Source organism: Oreochromis aureus, linkage group 17 (assembly GCF_013358895.1).
Source record: "Oreochromis aureus strain Israel breed Guangdong linkage group 17, ZZ_aureus, whole genome shotgun sequence".
NCBI classification, from domain to species: domain Eukaryota; kingdom Metazoa; phylum Chordata; class Actinopteri; order Cichliformes; family Cichlidae; genus Oreochromis; species Oreochromis aureus.
This window is the reverse complement of record NC_052958.1, coordinates 33759670-33780201: the sequence shown is the minus strand read 5'-3', so window position 1 is coordinate 33780201 and position 20532 is coordinate 33759670. Positions and strand designations below refer to the sequence as shown.

Sequence of the window (20532 nt, the reverse complement as noted above, 5' to 3'; positions counted from 1 at the left end):
AAAACAAAACAAAAAAACCCCAAAAAACAAAAACCTACATTTCTCAATATTACGCAAAAATACACAGGTTTACTCATCAAACCGGAGTCACCGACAGTTCCTACTTTAATCAAACTAAACTTTCTGTTTCAACGATGAAACACAACAGACACTTGAGTCACAGAAAAAGATGGAACGACAAGAAAAAAAACCAACATCACAACGGAGCAAAATCCAAACACGAAATATCGTCTGTCTGTGTGTTTGTCTGTGTGTTTGTGTGTTTATCTCTTTGTCCGCTCAACTCTTCCTAGACCATTATGAGTATGGTGACCAAACTTGGCGCACAGGTATAACATAGGCCCCTAAGGGTTTTTATCTATATCAGATATTACAATGTCATTATGTTGCCTAGCAACCCATTTTTAGCATTTATGCATCAATTACATCTTATAAAAGCATTCTATCATTTGAATTTCATGATAACATCTCATTTATACCCACATAGATGGAGTTAAACATGACATATAAAACATGCATATGCTAAAATGGCTTATTTTTAGCATATAAACAACATTTACCATCCCTTTTGCCAACAGCACGAATAGGCTAAACAACACAAGAGCATAGGGAAGTACTCGTGAAGCATAAGTCAGAAATTAAAGTAGGAGCATTGTTAGAGCTCTTCCCCCCCCCACTACTTAAATTCTGTGTAAAAACTTATGATGAAAACTTTTGACACGCTGCACTTAAGGGCCCCTATCTTGGTGTCAGCTGAGCAGACTGGTATTAGCGGCCATGTTTTATTCATCAGCATTCTTAGTTGTCATTGCATATGCCTTATCCTGACTGCATGCACAAGGCAACAGAGCACACGGTGAAAAACAGGATTACAGCAAATGTAAATAATAAACTGGAAGCACATGAAGATATTCGCTTAATCTGAGTTGGGGATTAATGTCATGATACCCTGTCAGACATGGCTGGGTTGGGGGAAGGGCATAATAACTACAACACAACAACACAGACAACGCATAGCTAAATATAAGCACGCACACACACAAGCGGTGGGGAAATAGGATTGTAGTGTTATCGAGGTTTGACTTTGAACAATATGTGACTTTGCAGCTGAGCGGGCAAACAAAACCAGGTAATCTTTCGGAAATGGCACAAGCTAATTCTGACAAAACAGACACAAGGGGGAGGGGGAGTGTAAACACAATGAAATAAGTGTAATGATACCATGAGAACTCACAAACTACTGCAAGAGAGTCACTTTGCAGATGAGCAGGAACCACTTTTGGATTTCCAAAATATGTAAATACCTTATACTAAAGCACAGGGATCAGCCATGTCTGACTGATATCAGTTCCTAAAGCTAAAGATGAAGGTGCTTTCCCCGACTGCAACCAAACAATTCATAGACAGTGTAAAAAAAAGGAAGTAGACTCTGGGTACGAAAAGTGAAGCCAATGCTAAAGTGCCTTAAAAAGGCACCGTTTTTAAAAGCCACCAGAGGGCGATACCTGTGGTTACAAAAAGACGTTTAGTCCTATAGAAGCTACGGGCAAACAGCTTTCTGATTTAGCCTCTGTAAAGACCTTCCTGATCAGTTTATGGGCCAGTTGCACATTTCAGGTCACAGTAAATAAAACACTGAGTCCATTTTATAAAGTTTGGTCACTGTATGTTTCAGAGAGGATCATCTGTGGTATGCAAGATTGCAGATGTCATCAATCTCAATACATAAAAAACAGTCACCCTGTCACTTCAACATTTCAATGATATTTTTGGTTCTTCAGAAGTGCTGAAGAGGACAAACGTCATGGAGGGCAGAGAATGTTAATCAAAACAGTAAAACCAAACCAATAAGCTAAACTGAGATTTGACAAATCTTATCACGCTGCACCAGCTTCAGTGGGTTCCTGTTTTTACACTCTCTAATCACTCCCATCCCCACAAACAAACAAACAAATAAATAAATAAATAAATAAATAACACATGAATTTGGGTTATGAAAGTGAAAAATCAAGAAATTTGCACCGATTATTTTTGGAAGAGGCAATGAAAGGAGAGAAGGATGTGTTACCAACCAAACTCTATAGATCCTGTATTCCCTACCACATACTTCCAACAGCACACAATCCTACCTGCTGAGACACAAACTAATAGGATTGTAAGTACTGCAGACAGACAGTAAAGTCTCAATTTATCACACACACACACACACACACACACACACACTGCATTATTCTTTTAAGCGTGTTTGTAGGCTACATTTCACACTCCTTCATGTCAATACAAAGTCATTATTTCATACACTCAGAGGCCTAACGTGCAGGAAACGAAGGAGGCAGCGAGGTGTAAAAAATGTCCAAAAATGAGCAAGAAAGAGCAGACCAACAGATGGACACACAGGCAGAGTGAAAGAAAGAGAAGGCAGAGTTAGCGCCTCAGGCCAGCACTGACCCCAGCTAAAATTACCCTGCTGCTGTTTTGCACCGCTGCACCCAACACCTATTCAACACACCAGGTACTGTTCTCGTGTAGAACATGATACAGGCTCTGACAAAGGTGGCGCCCTGGCAAATTCTGGGGGTTGTCATCTGTCAGGTGAGCGAAGCTGCATGGGAGAAACTGCCCATCTGATTAAGTTTCATATATATAATCTTAACAGAAAGTTTTTTATTAGGATTAGCAAGGCAGAATTCTTAACCTTTAATGTGTTAAAAAAGCAAGATAGGGACAGTTTTTCCTATCATTAGTGGATAATGACACCACTTTACTTTAGATCTGAATAAATTACCTTTTTCATTGATACAAATACTGGCAATCAATACATTTCATACATTTCTTCTGAAAACTGCTACACAGAACTGCCATCACTGTGAAATGCAGCTTCACAGATTCTCACCATTTAGCTTCAAGACTGATAGAATTTGAAGATATTAATCTGCAGCTGACATCCCACAGTCTGTAGTGGCAGTTAAAAAAAAATTACAGTCACATGCATGGTGTCTGAGTGCAGAATACAAAGGGAGTAATGTGCAACTTTATAATAAAATAAAAATACATGAGACTCAAGTTGTAGTAAAAGCAAAAAATAAACAGTTTCTAAAGGACACCTTTATGTTTTTAGTGACAAGCTTTTTCTTCAGTATACAATACTTATCCGTTTCCCCACCACACACACACACACACACACACACACACACACACACACACACAAACAGATAAAACAAACACAGGCGCACGCACACACACACACAAAATTAGAGAGCACCACAGGGCCTCAATAGTCACACCGCACAGCAGTGGGGTTCCTTTTCTAAAGATTAGTGCAACACTCCATAATCGTATGCACACACAGATATAGGTCCTCGGTGCCAGCACAGGAAACTAAATGATGACGTGACGTGTCACTCACACCCCGTGTGTGGTTGTGTGTGGTTGACCTGCTAAGAAGCTGGACTAGAAACACGTTCAGTGGTGGCGTTAACCCTGATATCAGATCTGTGGATTTCTGCTGTTTTAACCTAGACAAGTGCAGAGTCTGTCTGTGTGTGTGTGTGTGTGTGTGTGTGTGTGTGTGTGTGTGTGTGTGTGTGTGTGTGTGTGTGTGTGTGTGTGTGTGTGTGTGTGTGTGTGTGTGAGTGAGATGTATTAAGCTACTGGTCCCTGCGAACTCATATTCCCATTAAAAGTCTGACCCCAGCTGTGAGAGAAAGCCGTGTGTGCGCTCATGTGTGTGTGTTTGGGTCAGCAGGTGACCAAATGTGTTTTGGTGAGCCTATCAGTACAATGCCTTTTATGCCTGAAGCGTTTCTCTGCAGTCTCTTATTACAGTGTCATGTGTGCCTGTGTGTGTGCCTGTTTGTGTGTGTGAGACAGAGAGAGGCTGATTCCACACACACCCACAGAAGCAGCGTGAAATGTGTTGTGATGTCTCCGCTATGGGAAGCTGTTTTGAGACCACAGCAGAGACGCTCCCCTTCTCTGACCTGCTCAAACTCATTGTCTTGCTGTGACTCACACACACACACACACACACACACACACACACACACACACACACACACACACACACACACACACACACACACACACACACACACACACACACACACACACACACACACACACACACACACACACACACACACACACACACACACACACACACACACACACACACACACACACACACACACACACACACACACAGTGAGACTGACTGCTAATTTTTTTTACCTCCATCCTTATGTCTTCTGTCTTCCAGCCCTGCTTGTAAATGTTCTGAAACATTAGGTCCTCTGAGTTCATTGGCGGTTTACGATTTTGAATCAGTGCCTATCCTCTGGCTGAACATGTTCCAGCAGCATGTGAATCATTAGGAAAGGCTGCAGAAAATGCTTTCAGATCAGCAGTGAGTACGCCCCTGCATATCGCTTGATGTTGAATAATTCACACCTGTATCACTTCTCAAAACTTGCTGCTTTTTTAGTTGATCAGCAGACATTTCCTCCAATGAACAGTCACTGAAACTCTGAACTTACTAAGAACATGAAACCACATCCTTTAGTCAAATAAATATTTTTTTGGTTCACATGGGTTCAAGCAGGTTAGCCACTAGCTTTAAACTATGAATCCAAATGTATGAATGCAAAGTCCCAAAAGTGAAGTACAGAAGCAGCGTGAGTGCGATGATACAGGAATGAATATCAATGAATGAATATCTGTGGATATATCAAAATAATGACTGAGGGGGTGACTTCCACTCTAGAAAAAACAGGCAAAGGAGGATTTTTTTTTTTTTAATGCTTTTTAACCGTTTCCCCTATTGGACGCCTACTATGGGTTTCTTTTCTGATGTGAGTGGCTTCTTTCATATTTCGGGCCTGTTTCCTGAACAAAATGACTTTGTGTGCATCAGAAGTTAGTGAGGTTGATCTCTGCCTACACAGTTTACTGGGACTATTCTAGGAAAAACCCAAAACCTGTTCTAATGGCTGTCAAAGCACGTCTTTTCTACTTTAGTTGAGCACTCAAAGCAATTTATAAAACATTCCCCCAATAACAAAAGCACCTTTTTCTACCCAAGAGCTTCTTACCTAACATTCACACACACTTACGCTCTGATGGTATTGGAGAGGAACTTGGGGTTCAGTATCTTGCCCAAGGATAGTTTGGCACGCAGGCTGCAGCAGCCAGTAATCAAACCACCAACCTTACAACCTTAGTAAATGACCTGCTCTACTTCCTGAGCTACAGCCACACCAGTTGTGTGACCTCTGTAGTACAAACCTGTTGCAGTGCTGCATCTCATAGTACCATCCACATAGAAGTAACTCTCAGAAGTTCTAATCTTGATTTTGTGGCTGATTAGGAATGTACTCATATCAAGATTGTCAATCCTTAAACCTGTGAACATGTAATATTAGGTAAGATTGCTTAACAAATGACTTCAAAGTAACTGACAGACCATCACAGTGCCACGTGATTGAGACAGTTTGGAACAGAGGAATCTACAGTAATGCAAAAGAGGAAGAACAATTGAAATCTAACACAGAGTTCGGATGTGGAATGATTGTGCTATTGTACAGTAGCACTTGGGATTAGACGTGATTAAATCCACTTAAATCCGCTGTTAAAACGATATGGGCTTTTTTCTGTATGTTCCACGGTTGAAATATAGGTCACACAGAGCCAAGCAGAGATGCAGAGTTGATGCACACACATGTGCAGGAGTGTTCTGTTCCCTACAAAGAAAGCGCGTGCACAAAATCCAACTACCACCACCACCTCCATCACCACTTTACCCGTCTCCCAGGGCAACAAGAGCGGAATCTACCAAGAGGCATGTTGAGAATGAAGGAGAGGAGAGGGGAGGAGAGGAGCAGGAGGAGGAAGAAGAAGAGAGAATGAGAGAACGGAGAGACCGACACAAAAGACAACCCAATCTACCAAGACTTATTCTAATAAGCTGCTAGGAGGAGGATACTATAGGGGTAATCCCTGCTGTGGGAGACCCGTCTATGGGCGAGTGTGTAAAGAGGTGGATAATGTGGCTACCGTCTGATGGATACAGATAATGGAGCACATGCTCAGACAGTTATATCTGGCCTTGGCATGTGTAAAAGAATGATGTCTGGTTTATTTGCATACAAACTACTGCCTAAACTCTATGTGACAGTTGATGCAATGACACAAACGCATGTTTGCATGTAGGTTTTCATGTCGTGTCCTCCTTCAGTGTTGCACACATGAAAAAGTATTTCCTGCTTCCAATTTGTTCAGAAACCAAATTATGCAATCTACTTAGCCAACAACCCTCCAAGCTCGAGGAAACATTGATGTTTGAGGTAAGTTCTCCATAATAAACGGTTTAAATCTCATGCAGGGAAACTGAGAACAACTAGTCCCATGTCCACACAATTTTACACAGTATCATTTTTTGTACAGAGTATTCTTTGGCTAATTTGCCATAAAAGAAATCATGTCGAATTACCAAAGAGCACTAAAAGGGTTCTTTGTGAATAAGAGTGTGTTAAAAGACGCCTGTACCCTGTTTAGCCTATCCCACCATCATGAGTGACAGAAAAGTTTATTATTTGGCTTCGCTGGGTTTATTCTTCCCACAACTGTGCTGTAGACCTTCTCCATGCTGCGCCCCCCCGCCCACTCTACAAAAATTACTTGCTTCTATTTTCCTTATCATGGCTGCCCTACAGCATCCTGTTCCTCCCGATCAAATCTGCCCCTCCTCCTCCCCTTCAACCACCACCTCCCCCTCTCCATAGGGCTCTTGCTGGGTGGGGAGGCAGCAGTGGCAGTGCTGGCATCTGTTCGAAGGGCTGGTGCGTTGCCAGCCACCGAGCATCACTCCAGCAGCCAGAGTCACACTGTTGGATTTATCTCCAACCAACCTGTCAGCTGATGCTTTTTGTGGGCGTTAAGCTGGGCAGGCATAACCTTTTTGGGTGGGGGGGGGGCATTCGCAATGCCAAAGTGGCCACAAGAGAGTTTGAAAATGGGGGGGGGGGGGCCTTCAACGCTGAGGAAGTGAGAGAAGGGAGTGCCTTTTTATTTATTAAAAAAAAAAAAAAAAAAAAAAAAATCACTTCCAGCACAAGCTGAGGGCTGAAGCTCTTAAAGAATAGAGCATAAAGCTGTTAGGAAGGGAGAGAGCAGGCAAGGGATGAAGAGTATATAAGGCACAGTGAGAGGGGCTTGAAAAAGTAGATAAAGGTAGAGTCTGAGCAGGAGAACAGATCAAGAGAGTGACAGAGAGCCCAGGAGGAAATCAAACCCACATCTGACACTTACAGGAGCACATTTCTGGTGCAGACAGAGCAGCTCAGTTGAAAGGTCAGTCTGTCACCTCGTGGCTTAAGTACCATTCTAATGCTTTTTAAAAAAAAAAACAAAAAAACAAACAAACCAACAACCCCGTACTGAATCAAAAAGTAAACCCAACCTGTTAGACTGAAGCGGAGCTCATTAAAATCCAATTCGGCTACCGTCGAGTATTGCCCACTAAATGTCCGATAATCCCAATCAGTCTCCGCAGTCAGCGACACGCGCCTGTAAATGTCACGGCATTCCTGCATGAAACTCTCGAGACAGTCAGAAGCGACTAGCGTGCCAGAGGACGGAATCATGCGCTCGGTGTGCTGGTCCCTGCCATCAGTGAAGAATCAATTGGCCGCTAATGGAACCATTCAAGCAATTAGTACCATGACAAATTCATAAGCGATGATTAGTAAAGTTGGTTGTCAGTGCAATTTCCTGATAGGATCCAGTTCAGAGGCATAAACTACCAGCCCCCATTCCTCTTCCCTAACATAACACTAATACAATAACCGAAGGCCAGAAAAGCAGAAAATTAGTGGTTAGCCCCATCAAAGAGCCCGAGTACTTCAGAAGAGCCGGCATTACTCAGCATTTAGATGTCATGTAACATAACCCTGAAATGCTATCGCTCCCTTTCTAAAAGGACTCCATCTGTGAAACCACGCTAGATGAATTATTAGACTGTAAATCGCTGAGAACTGATAACCAGACTGGCATTATCTCCACACAGCCAGAGAAAGATAAAAAAAAAAAAAATCATCTTTTGAAAATAAAAAGTCTGCTTATGTCAGAGGTTTGCTTAGTAAAAAAAATTCCTGTGGCCATGTGACTTTGATCCAGGATCAACAGTTTCTGCGCTCTATTGTGTAGAACAACTGAATGGGAGATTCCAGAGGGGCCCCAAGCAAAATGATTAGGAGCCAACTCTTAGTGCAACTTCATTCATTCAAAAGTTATATTTGGAATTTAATCGGTTATCTACAGCATCATCTGCATGTCTTGTCCTGGATTAAAACTCCAGATTGCAGTATTTAGACACTGACGCCTGCCGCTGAAAATCCAGAGTTCATCCAAAGGCGCCTGCTCCTATGGAAGCAGGAACGCAGCTATACGTCACGGCAGGTTCAAACTCCAGGAAGCAGCGAGCAAAGGCATCATTACGTTTAATCAGCCAACACAAAAGACTCTGTACGGGCTACTTACGACAATTTTCCTCGTCGCTGCTGTCGGTGCAGTCATCATCTCCATCACATCTCCACACGATCGGGATGCACGCTCCGCTCTTGCATTGAAACTGCCCGGTCTCACACTCTGACTGTGTGTGAGTTCCTGTGTTTTGAGGGGAATATTTAAAAAAAAAAAGAAGGACGGAAGGAAGGAAGGAAGGAAGGAAGAAAGAAAGAAAGACAAACTGTCCGTCACTTTCATTTCTCATTTAGAGATCACATTGTGAACGTCACAGGAGTGAATCAGAGTAACAAAAATACAACAAATTACAAATAACTTTGGGAGGTTAACTGACAAACTGGCAAACTTTCATTTCTGACTAATGAAAGTGGAAAATTGGTAAAGTTGCCCCAATGAATAATGTTGCTGCTGTAATCAAGTATTAATTCAAGTGTTGCTCAAATGCCATCTATCCCTTTTTCCACCATGATTGTAATGGGCATGCGGTTGTTTATGTACCACTATGCCACCTTTGGTAAACTTAGGTTGCTGCCTACTACGAGTGTCCTGCTGGCACTTAAACACTAAGACCAATTTCAGGCTATTTCATCTGCTCAAAATGTTAGCTCCAGTTACAAAGAATGCATCCAATGCACACCATTACAATCTCCACTCAGCGATCACATCACCACTGACAGCCTTTTTCCATCATCCAGCGAGAGCATGTGCTGCCCTTTATTTCATTCATTGTCACCTCCTACCGCCGCTCATAGCAGTCCAAATGCGGACATAAGTATGTACGCACGATGCACACAGCACATTAGCTCGGCACTTAAGAAGACGCCGATCGCACTGACAGACAACTCGTTTGTTTTGGGGTTTGTTTGTTTTTTTCAAACAGGCAACCCAGATCCCCAGAGAAAGCGTTGCCAGTGTCCGCGCTGCGATGCAAATTCACCCCCCTATACCTCGAAACAAGTCTCCTACCTTTAGCGCAATGGAGCTCCAGGAGTAACAGATGTAATAGCACGAGCTTTCCGACCTCTGTCCACATCGTTAGATCCTGGGGGGCTCCGCGGTTGTCCGCATGTAAGTAAAATTTCCTCCCCACCCACCCAAAAAAAAAAAAAAAAAAAAAAAGACAGTGTGAAGAATCTCCAGCGAGTGACTCGCTCCGTGCTGCTCTGCCAGCCTGTCTGCTCGGAGTGTGTGAGTGTGCTCAGCCCGGCTTGCTGCTTTCTCTCCCTCTGCCTCGGCTGCAATTTGAATCAGTGACGCTTATGGGCGGGATACTTTCAGCGTGTGATGGTGCCTGCGGTTAAAGTAGTAGGTAGGGAAAAAAAACAAAAAACTACGTGGTTGGCTGCTAGCCAAAGGAGACACATCTGCAGAAAGAGCTGAGTCACAGTCATTTTTTTTATTTCCTATTGAGCACTTTAGTTGCAAACCGAAAGTAAACTACTAAATAAATAGTTCTGACTTCCTCATCTTGAGTTAGCTGGAATGATATATATGCCGGTAAGCTAGCCAAAAGCTTAAAAATGTAGCCAAAATTCAGGAAATGTTACAAGCAAGAGGAAGTTGCCCACCTCCACGAAACAACGGAAACCCCAGACAGGTTCTCTGAAACGTGGTTCACTTTTTCTGGAAGGGGGCGTGTTCTGTAATGCAGACCGTCTTATTTCACTAGTCATAACCCGGTAGTTTTGTGGTCTTAACCTAGCGGTTTTTTCATTGGTGTATCAGCAGGTGAAAAGACAAAGGTGGCTGAATATAAGAGTTTAAGGGCTGCTGCGCAAAAACTGGAAACAAAGAACGTTCCTCAGTGACTATACAAATCCCTGAAAAATTATAATGTCCTTAAAGGTACAAAAATGCATTTTATTTATGTTATTCAACAGAAAAAAAGGATCCTGTGCTCATAAATATTCACTGTTTAGTGTGTAATTATGTCTTCCGGTCACTTGATGCGTTCTCATAAACTTAGAATTTAATCCATTAAACAGAAGCGGGCGCCAGTTTGTGAAAGCCGCTATGTTGTCACACCATCTTCAATACAGTGGCTGAGATGGACGTCGAAATGCTGCCTAATCACGTTTCATGTATGTAGCTAGAAAATACTCGCAATTCCTCCACATTTGCTGACATCCTCTTCCTACTCACCTCAAACCTCATCTTCTGAACTGAAGTCAGGGCTCTACCACACAAAAACTTGCATAAATATGCTTATTTATTCCGATGTTGTCACTTACTGTCAATTATTTTCAGCACTTATTGTCAGAAGTTGCTGTTTATGAGATTACAACATTAAGCCAATTTACGACAGGTTCGATGTTCTAAAAAAATACATCACACAGTCGAAATAGTTTGATTAGATTCTCACATGGTATGAATGTTTATTCTTTAAGTGTTCAAGTCCAAAAGTTAGATCCATCTCAAAGAAAGTTTCACAGTTTAACCCCTGTGCCTACCAACAGAAAAGTTCAGATTTTTCATAACAACTCACTTCAGTATCGCTGTCATGGGACAGAAGTGAGCATCGATGACTCATCGACTCCTATAGGACTCCATTCACAAAGTTTTACAGCCTCCTCTAGAGTAAACAGACATGGATACCCGCCATATTGACACTGCAGCCATCTTGGCTGCTTAAGTAAACAGCAGACTGACAGTCTACAGACGATCTGATATCCTCATGTTGGCGTTGTTCCCACATCATCATAATTAATATTTTTCCAGGGTCCACATTGCAATTGACCAATCACCCAAATGTTCTCCGAGAAACCGCCTTCTGTCCGCCGATCCAACGATCCAGCAATTTGAATTCCTCTCAAGATACTTTTCCCTTGAAATGGCTAGCTCAGGGGTCGGCAACCCGCGGCTCCGGAGCCGCATGCGGCTCTTTAGTCCTTGTAGTGCGGCTCCGCGTGGTTTGGGCAAATAAATTAGAAGTATTTAGCTGAAGTGTATTTTATTTATGTTAGTTCTTTTTAACTCGTAGTTCTAAATTGGAAGATTATTGTGATATTGAAATATAAAAATAAAATTATATTCTATTATTTTTTCATCGCTCAAAATAAGCGTCACACTCGCGGAAGCCCGTGTACTAGCCGAAACGCCGTGCATTTATCGAGACTTTCAACCCCAGGTAGGCCAATTACGGATCTTCGGATCCACATTATGTCAGCAGCTGTTCTCCACCGTGAACTATGTTAAAGACAAACACCGTGAGTAAACTGACTTCAGATAGCCCGATTTGTGGACTGTGCGCAGAGGTTCAGGAGCAGAAGTCCCATTGTAAACAAATCACGGCAGACCCGACGATGTTTCCATGAGCATGCTTTTGAGCATCTCTTTATTGAGCACTTTTCACACACGGTTGCTGTACGCATACAGCCGGCTGTTGCTTTTCAGCTCACAGCCCGACATACACCACCAACAACACAACAGCACAGATAGCGCAGACGTAAAGGCGGCGAGGCGTGATTGCGGGTGTTGCTCAGGTGCGTCCGCCTCCCCTGCAGCGGCGCTGCAAACCACGCCCCGCCGCATGCATTAACCAGGTAAAATACATATTTAGGCAGAATTTTGCAGCATAGAGCTTTTTTCCAATTATTTTTAAGAGTCAGGTCAAGGCTCAAAAAACCCAAAGGCGATATAAGGGTGGCGGCTGACAACAGTTTTTGTTTGCTACATGGATCATTTTAGTTCAGCTGGGTGTCTTTCCTTTTGTTATATTTCTTTAAGAGTTCAAAATGTGTTAATTACATAAATAAAATGTAATTTTCTCTGTAGCACTTCATGGATTTCATAAGCAACACACCTTAGTTGTTCACACAAAGCACAAAGGTAAAAAACAATATATACAGTGTTATCTTCATTTTAGATGTCAAAAAGTATTTGCGGCTCCCAGTGTTTTCTTTTGCGTGGAAACCGGGTCCAAGTGGCTCTTTGGGTGTAAAAGGTTGCAGACCCCTGGGCTAGCTGTTTGTTTGCTAGTGATAGGCAACTTGCTAACCAGTGTTCTCTAGACAGAGAATTGTGTGTCAATGTATTATGATTCATTATGAAAGTACAGGTGAATATAGCTGTCATAAAAATGTTGTCAGGCAAAATTGCAGTAGCTTCCCTGATCATTTTACAAACATAAGTGAAGAGAAATCGATCTAAATAGCCTAGCCTAATGGTTGTGTGCTGAATCTATGAATCAAAATATCACCTGGAAACATAATTAACTGGCCCATAGCTGTGAAACTGGACATGAGTTCTTGATTCTATGGAGATAAACAGTAACCAAAAATTTACAAATTTGGCCTGCGCCATCATGTTAAAGTTGGCCCAGGGACATCATGTAACAGTTGTCCCTGGGCCATCGTGTAAATGTTGTCCCTGGGACATCATGTTAAAGTTGTCCCAGGGACATCGTGTCAAAGTTGTCCCTGGGACATCATGTAAAAGTTGGCCCAGGGACATTGTGTAAAAGTTGGCAGAGACACACCATATGAAAGTTTAGGCATTTCTTTTATCCCCTGTTTGTTCAAATTTAATATTTACATTGTATTGCGAAAAAACCCAAAACAAGTTAAAATGAATTAATGAATATTGACTAATTAAACCTCTGTTATTTTTCCACCAGAAATGGACGATATAATTAGAAGAAATGTCCTGAATGATGAAAAAAAAAAGAACTGGAAAAGATACACAACTTTGTGCGCATGTGTCAAAATGCCAGGAGGACCCATTCAGTGTTGTGTTAGAAAAATTGAACTCATTAACCCTTCATGGACATTATAAATGTTTCAATGTGGCCTCAGGTAAAGACAAGCAAAGAGACTATTACAAATTCAACTACATCAGAACTGGAAAAAAAAGTCAAAACAGCTACAGAGCAGTGGGCTGTAAGGCCTATGTTTCATTTAAAATACTCAAATGTTGGAAAGACCACACAGTCATCGTGCAGCGTACATATGATAAGCATGATGGGCATGATCCTTCGGACCCAAAAGACGCACATTCCAACAATATTTCCAGTGATTTGAGGAGGAAGATTGAGGAACTGCTTTCCCTTGGAACTAAGCCAGCCATCATACTAACTGAATGTCATAAATGGGCCAAAGAACATGGACACAGAGATCTTCACAACAGAGAGCATTTTGTCACACCATGTGACATTGATAGTGTTAGAACCTGCATGATGAGGAAGAAGCACTTTAACTGTAGGTCCCATGTCACATTATTTTTTTAGGCCGGATGTTGTCTTTTGTTTTTCACTAGTCCAGTTTTGTCAGATGTTTTAAGGACACGCTAAACACCATGTCAGATAGCTCTTTAGGACTTACTCCGTACCTGTCAAACTGTGTTATCCTTGGCATTTTTCATAGGTTCCACCAACAAAAATGGGAACAAATTTTATGTGTTTTAGCAACAGGCTCTTATTAACAAAGTGTTTAAACCAAAGCTGTCTTAAAAAACATACATCTGAAAATGGTCAGGTACAAGGACTGGACTTGAAATTAGTGAAAAAGCAGATAATGTCCAAAGAAAAACATTAAAAGACCTTGAGAAAGCTTAGAGAACTGTTGCAACCTCTTAAAAATACAAAGGAGTGACTCAAAACGTTTGCACAGTACTATATTTATTACTTTCTACTTCACTTGAAGGACGCATAAGCAGTTGGTGGCCTTGTAGCGTAGAGGGTGTAAAAGTCTGTATAGTCAAAACTAAATGGAGGGCACATGGACGGTGGTTCAAAGACTTTAAACAGATGATAGCATTGGCTTGTATACTCACAGATACAGAAACCAGTGTAACGCTTGTGTAACTCTTGGCAAATAAGTTTATTACCAGAGATGCCATAATATTCTTTTAAGACTACCTTGAATCACACAGTTGCTGATAGCTGCTCATGGTCATTTTTGGCTCTCCAAATCCCCTTAAATGTTCACTTTGTGCAGAGCCTCACCTCTTTATATCATTTATAATTGAGGGGATCAGTTGTTATTCCTAGAATTTGGCTCAACCTGAATACACAGTGCAGAGCAACATGCTGACAACATAATAACTACCTGACAGCTAAATGAGAAGGCATATTGGTAATGTAAATCACACTGTTGTCCCAAACAGTCATGAGGTTGTCTTGAAAAACTGACCTTTGCCTAAATAACTGGAAAAACTGAGACCTTTTTCAGGAATAAGGACTCCCGTGTGCTCAAATCATATTCTGCTCCTACAAGTCAGAAACTGGTCACACTGAAATGTCCACTGAGCAGCACACACTATTTGTTTTGTTCTCCATGAAGTTTGTCTTTTCAGTGTACTACCATGTGGCGGGACTCGAGTGAGCACCAGGTGAAAATTCATGGGAAAGCAAGCAACTTCAGTGGAATCACCACGTATTCAAATGGTCTTCTCTCCAGCGTGGTGTGAAATAAAGCAGCGTTGTCTTTGCTCTGTAAATGTCTTTTTTAAAGTTTGTCAGCAACATCTGAAATGGCCATTGTAATCTAGTGATAAATGTAAAAGATAACATATGAAGTCCTAGTGTAATTTTCCCACATACATCTAATTTTCATGCAATATGTTTCTATGGGAAACAATATAAGCTAGCTAATAAATGGGAACACCACTGGCAAATCATGTTTTATTCACTGGTAAATGCCGCAAGCTGGAGCTGTTTTTTAATACTTTCCAGTGCATTTAGCAAGGTTTATTTTGGTTCCTAATCTTCTAAAGTAAGCTTGTTGAACAGTTGAGTAACGGCCGTGCATTAATTTAAAATAACATTTTAAAAAATTTAAGCGATATGTGTCATATGTTTTGTTGCAATATGAGGCTGGTAGATTTTTAGCTCCGTGGAAGAATCATAGTGAGTCGCTTAAGAATAAAACAAAGTTGGGGGTATGTAGAGTCATATCAGTAGAGATACTTAAAGCCAGAAAAGTGACCTGACATAGTGAGAGAGAATGACGACTGAGTTCAATTTTGAACTGAATGAAAAGTGTGTGCATTGAAAGGGAACAGCTGGGTCTGCACTGCTGTTCTATGCAGCAAGAGTTCAGTTTTGATTTTCTGCAGTTCAGCATGGCTCATGTGCATGAAATGACTTTAACACATGAATCAACACATGAATAATGAATAAAACTACTGTATAAATAGAAGGGGAGGAAAAAAATACCACTCGTGCCTCTTATACATTATTCAATAAAAAAAGAGTGTGAATGAAACATTAAAAAGCTAGCACAGGTGCAGAAAATGGTTAAAAGGGGGGGGGGTGTTTAGCATCACTTTCACATTAACTGCATGCTAGCGGTGTTTGTTGTTCTTCGGGGGAAGGAGTACACCTCAAAAGCAAATGCACATGTTATTGCTACAGGAGACATACCAGAATAGCTAGAGAAACTCAAGAAAACTTAAACTCTTATAGTATACAAATTGTTTTTTGTTTTTTTAAACTGTGCGTATCTGTTGTTAGATCCTCTGGGTTTATTGCACATGTTTGACTTTTCATGTACATGTGATGCCATTTTGAAGCTCAGAGGATAACACCGTGTCTGCTGCACCTGCGGCGTAGCCCTACAGTACTGGTGAGCGTGAGGATGGGCATGAATAAGAGCAGAAGAGCAGGTTTTCTGTCAAGACCTGATAGATAGATAGATGTAAGCAGCAACAACATAAAAAATTCTCAAATGAATGTCAGCGAATTAAAAGGTCACATACATAAAATTACCAGCTTCCTGAATTACTGCAAGTGAGCAGCAATCTGCAGGAAAAAAAATCAGCTGCATTAGATGGACAGGCTTTGAGATTGGCTAAAAGTACATAAAAAACTCTTTCTGGCAGTAGTATCTGATTGGAATTGGTCAAAATCGTATTTTTTGTGCATTGCCAACAGTGAGCTCAAGCTAATAATAATTCTTGGCATTTGACGATACAGTCTGCAGCCTAGTTGATTTTTTTTTTATATGAACAATTGATCAAATGAGTGCATTCGCTCCACTGTGCTGTGAAAGTTCTCACCACTGTAACACCTGCAGATTATTATTACTCAGCTCTGTAGTTTCATTCAACTCTACAAAAGCTTTTCGCTGGTTTTCAGCGAACACTTTTGGTTTCATAGCTTTACTGTTTTGAGTTATTCTCTCCATTCTCATCGGTGCCATTTTTCAGATGTAGCTGCCAAAAGCCTGCCTCACAAAATCCCCCCGAAATCCCACGTTCAAACCTAACAACACAGGATTTAGCATTCAAAGAGGCAGATAATATTTTCTCTCAAGTTAGTAGAGTCCACACAAAGTCAAAGGTGAGTATTGGCTATTTCATCTGCAGGCCTTTAAAATGATCCCAGAGATTCCAGGTATGTCTGTGCAGTGGGAACTTGGACATCATTTTCAGAAAAATGAATTAAATTCTTTGAACTGCTCAACTGGGATAAATGTTGATTAATGAAAGAGGTTCTCAGACATTGTGATGAGATTCCTTTGCGTCGAGTCACATTCACCCGCCAAAGTGGAGAATGTCGTTGATTTCATCGGGCAGCAGCAGGTCTACCTGAATGAAGAGAGAGTGCGATACGGAGGGCATGCTAGGAGCCTGCCATTGAATGTCTGAGGTGAGACCATGCAGCAGGGCAGTTCCACTGCAATATCATGCTGTCATGTTTCGACACTATATTTAACAATTTCGGATTTCTTCACCCCCTCTTGAGGTCGATGCTGAAATCGTGTTCATCTTTCATCCCTGCACACACAGCTGGAGCTAACGCGTGCATTCATCTTTGCCGGAGGACGGTGAGTGAGTCCGACTCAGACCTTCAGACCTTTAAGAAGATTGCTTTCCTCCTCTGTCTCTTTGCCCATCTCTTTGCCTCTCTTTGCCTGCGCTCACTCTAACCAAGCTCGCTTTCTCTTCCTCTGTTTTTCATTCCCACCGTTCTTCTTTCATTTTCTGCCCTTTCTTTCTTCCCCTTTTCTCTTTTCTACACTGCGCCCACTCTCTGGCACGAGACAGATAGTGCTGTCGGAGGAAGCCAACAGATCCGGTGGTCAGCAAATCTTGTGTGTTTCCCGCGGAGCATCAATGTGTGTGCTTGCATGTGTGTGTGTGGCACAGTACTGGATATGGGACAGGAGAGTCATCTGCTTTCCTGTCACAGCTTGTGACCCAAAAACCACAAGTGAGGTCTGGTCGATAGCTGGCCAGGTGCCTGCTGCAGGCGGAGAGGCGATAGATGAGATTTTGACGTCATTTCATCATCAGACAATATAGCAGAAAAGGTTAGGAAGCTTGCTTTAATGTGCTCTGTTAGAGGATATGTATTATTAATTTTTCAATCCTTTATTTATGATGCTGTTTTTATGTATTTTCTTGGATTTAAAAAAATGAAATCAAGAACTAGCTTCTTTCAGTGATATCAATCTTAAATCACTTTTTCCCCTTTATCCTCTACAAATTTCTCACCGTCAATATTACTATTACTATTTAAATATCTATATTTCTAAACCATGACATTTGAAAATGGAATGAAAACCATTGTTTAAAAGTAATGTACATCACCAGAGACAGTTAAAAAAAAGACAATTCTAAAAAGGCATTCAGTATTTTTGTAAATTACTGCCACTGTGCAATTTGTGTTATTTGGCCATTTGGGTGCTTTGTATGTGAAGTTTGGATGTTCTCCCTGTGCCTCTGTGGGCTCTCTCCAGGACACTCCCACTTCCTCCCATAGTCCAAAGATGTGCTTGTTGGTGATTCTAAATTCGCCTAGGTGTGAATGTGAGCACGAATGGTTGTCTATCTCTCTGTGCTGGCCCTGCGATAGAATGGCAACCTGTCAAAGATGCAGCTTTTCAGTTTGTAGCAGGTGGGATGGCCTTCAGCCCACTGATCAGAAACTGGGGGCAGTGCCTGCTCACATTGCTCACATCGGCACGTTGACTTTGCTTTTCAAACCTGGAGCCTGCAATCATTCTTTATTAATAATTCATATGGGTGAGGAAAAAATAGATTGTCTTTAAAAATGGACATAACCGTCACAAGTCCTGTTATGAAGGTTAAACTGAGACGTGACTGTCGCTAATAAGCAACACACTGTCATGAGGCTAAAGTGACCTATCAGATGCATACAATGCTTTATCCCATTCTACTGGGATAATTGTCAGAAATGAACATAATGCTGTATTTAGTTTGACATTAATGTAGTGACAGGACAAAAGCTCACTAGAAAAGGGTTCACTGTAATTCAGTAACACTGGACATGCTTTTGCAAATTCCTGGCCATCACAAGTTTAAGTCACTTTTGTGCTGACTTTTTAAGCGCTGGAACCACCATTTTATTATACAGACTGTGGACTGGAATAACCATCACCATGTTCACATCACTTGATCTAGAAAGCCTCTTGATTTGCAGGTCTTGAGTTGTGTTGGATCCACAACCCTTTCATCCCCTGACATGTGACCTTATTCTTTCTTCCACAAAAGTTGGTATTGAGCCACATGGATAAGGGCATCCACTGAGCTAGGCCACACCTGGAGCTGCCAAAAACCAGCATTTCTATCTAATGCCGAAGGGTCAACAGCTATATGTAGACACAGGAAAGAGGAGAGAAGACACCAGTGTCACGGCTGTTTGATGGAGAATTGTCCTGCTTTTGTTGCTTAAGAGCTGAAGTTGATTTATGAACCAATAAAGTGCAAATTTTGTAGAAAAATAAAATCATTTGGCAGGTAACTTCATCTGGGTCAAACCTATTGGTGGCACTTCTTTCCAAACAGGTTGTAGTGGTTAAAACACGAGTGGAGTTGAATGAACCTCACTGCCAAAAAGCCTTCATTTTTCTGGCAGCGTGACCTCTGTTTTTCAATAAAATTGCCAGGATGTTCTTTGTTTCCGAGCTTGGTATTTGCCAAGTACATAAAATTCTTACTCCAAGCTGTTTATTCTTATTTTTTTCTTGTCTTGGCTTTCAACTACAGCCACTGTGTGCATGTTTAATATATTATTACATCTCAGATATGTTTAATGCGAGATGCAACGCTGTTTGGAAGACCTGCACTTTAATTTATCAGCAACACAAATAGACAGAAATGAAAACTTCTATTTGTCTGCTCTCCCGTCCTTCACCTGCATTTTGAAATCATTCTCAGACCATCTCCCACTGCAGAATGTTTCTGGCTTTAGTGGGGCATAATCACACTGACACTGGAACTCATATCCTGCTACACCCCCCCCCATACATAATTCAAAGGCAGAATTTTTCTCATGCTCTAGTAATCTGGTTAAATAATTTGGGATTACATTGCCTCAGCTGCACACCAGTAAGGGGATCAGCGCTCTGCCCATGAAATGCCCTCTGTTGTATGGTACAAAGGGCATCTCAGTCGCCCATGTATTTGCAGTCTGGATAATCTCCCACTGGCTTTAGCACCGAATGCAGGCATGGTTTCATATCTGGGAAGCTTTGTTAACAGCTAATAGGCCTGTTTACTCCACCCCCCAGGCTGAGCTGTGACTTTGACGCAGACAATTTAATCAGGACCAATCAAGTCGTGGTGCAAACATAGGTTGGTTATTAAAGAAAAAAAATCATTGATTTGCTTTAACTTTTAATTTGTGGCTTGAAATGGCTTGAGTAATATTGGATGTAAATATGAAGCCTGTTGTATGTAAAAACGAATAAGAGATTATTCTCCTTTATCTTTGGAGCTTCTTAGCCAGTTTCAAACTCAAGCTCTTGACTGGTTGAATTAAAGATGGTCTGCTCTCCTTTTCCCTGTTGTCCGTGTACCAGATGCCTCTGTGTGACTAGTTTAGTTCTCTCTCTCAACTGCCATCAGTATTCCCTGCTCCAGCGGGTCCCAGCTTACACATTAGTGTAAAGAGTGAGAGGCAGAGCTTATTCGGATTAGTCTCTTTGGTAGATGGAGGGATGCAAAAAGCAGAGATATCAGGGATAGAGAGAATTCAGATAGAAAAGAGAGGAAAGGGGGACAGAGGTGAAGGTGAAGGAGGACAAAGCATCCGGAAAGAGCAGACCC

At 41.5% G+C, this 20532-nt stretch overlaps 1 protein-coding gene across 3 annotated transcripts in view; it reads right to left on the bottom strand.

Moving 5' to 3' along the window:
- The window catches only part of lrp8 (low density lipoprotein receptor-related protein 8, apolipoprotein e receptor), a 166214-nt gene extending 156091 nt beyond the window's left edge, over positions 1 to 10123 (bottom strand). For all 3 annotated transcript variants that reach the window (XM_031760253.2, XM_031760254.2, XM_031760252.2), the window contains exons 1-2: positions 9487 to 10123; positions 8536 to 8661 (exon numbers count right to left, since the gene is read on the bottom strand). In XM_031760253.2, the coding sequence (XP_031616113.1) occupies positions 8536 to 8661; positions 9487 to 9553 (193 nt within the window). In that variant the 5' untranslated portion in view covers positions 9554 to 10123. The remainder of the gene's footprint in view (positions 1 to 8535; positions 8662 to 9486) is intronic.
- Between the last annotated feature and the right edge of the window lie 10409 nt (positions 10124 to 20532).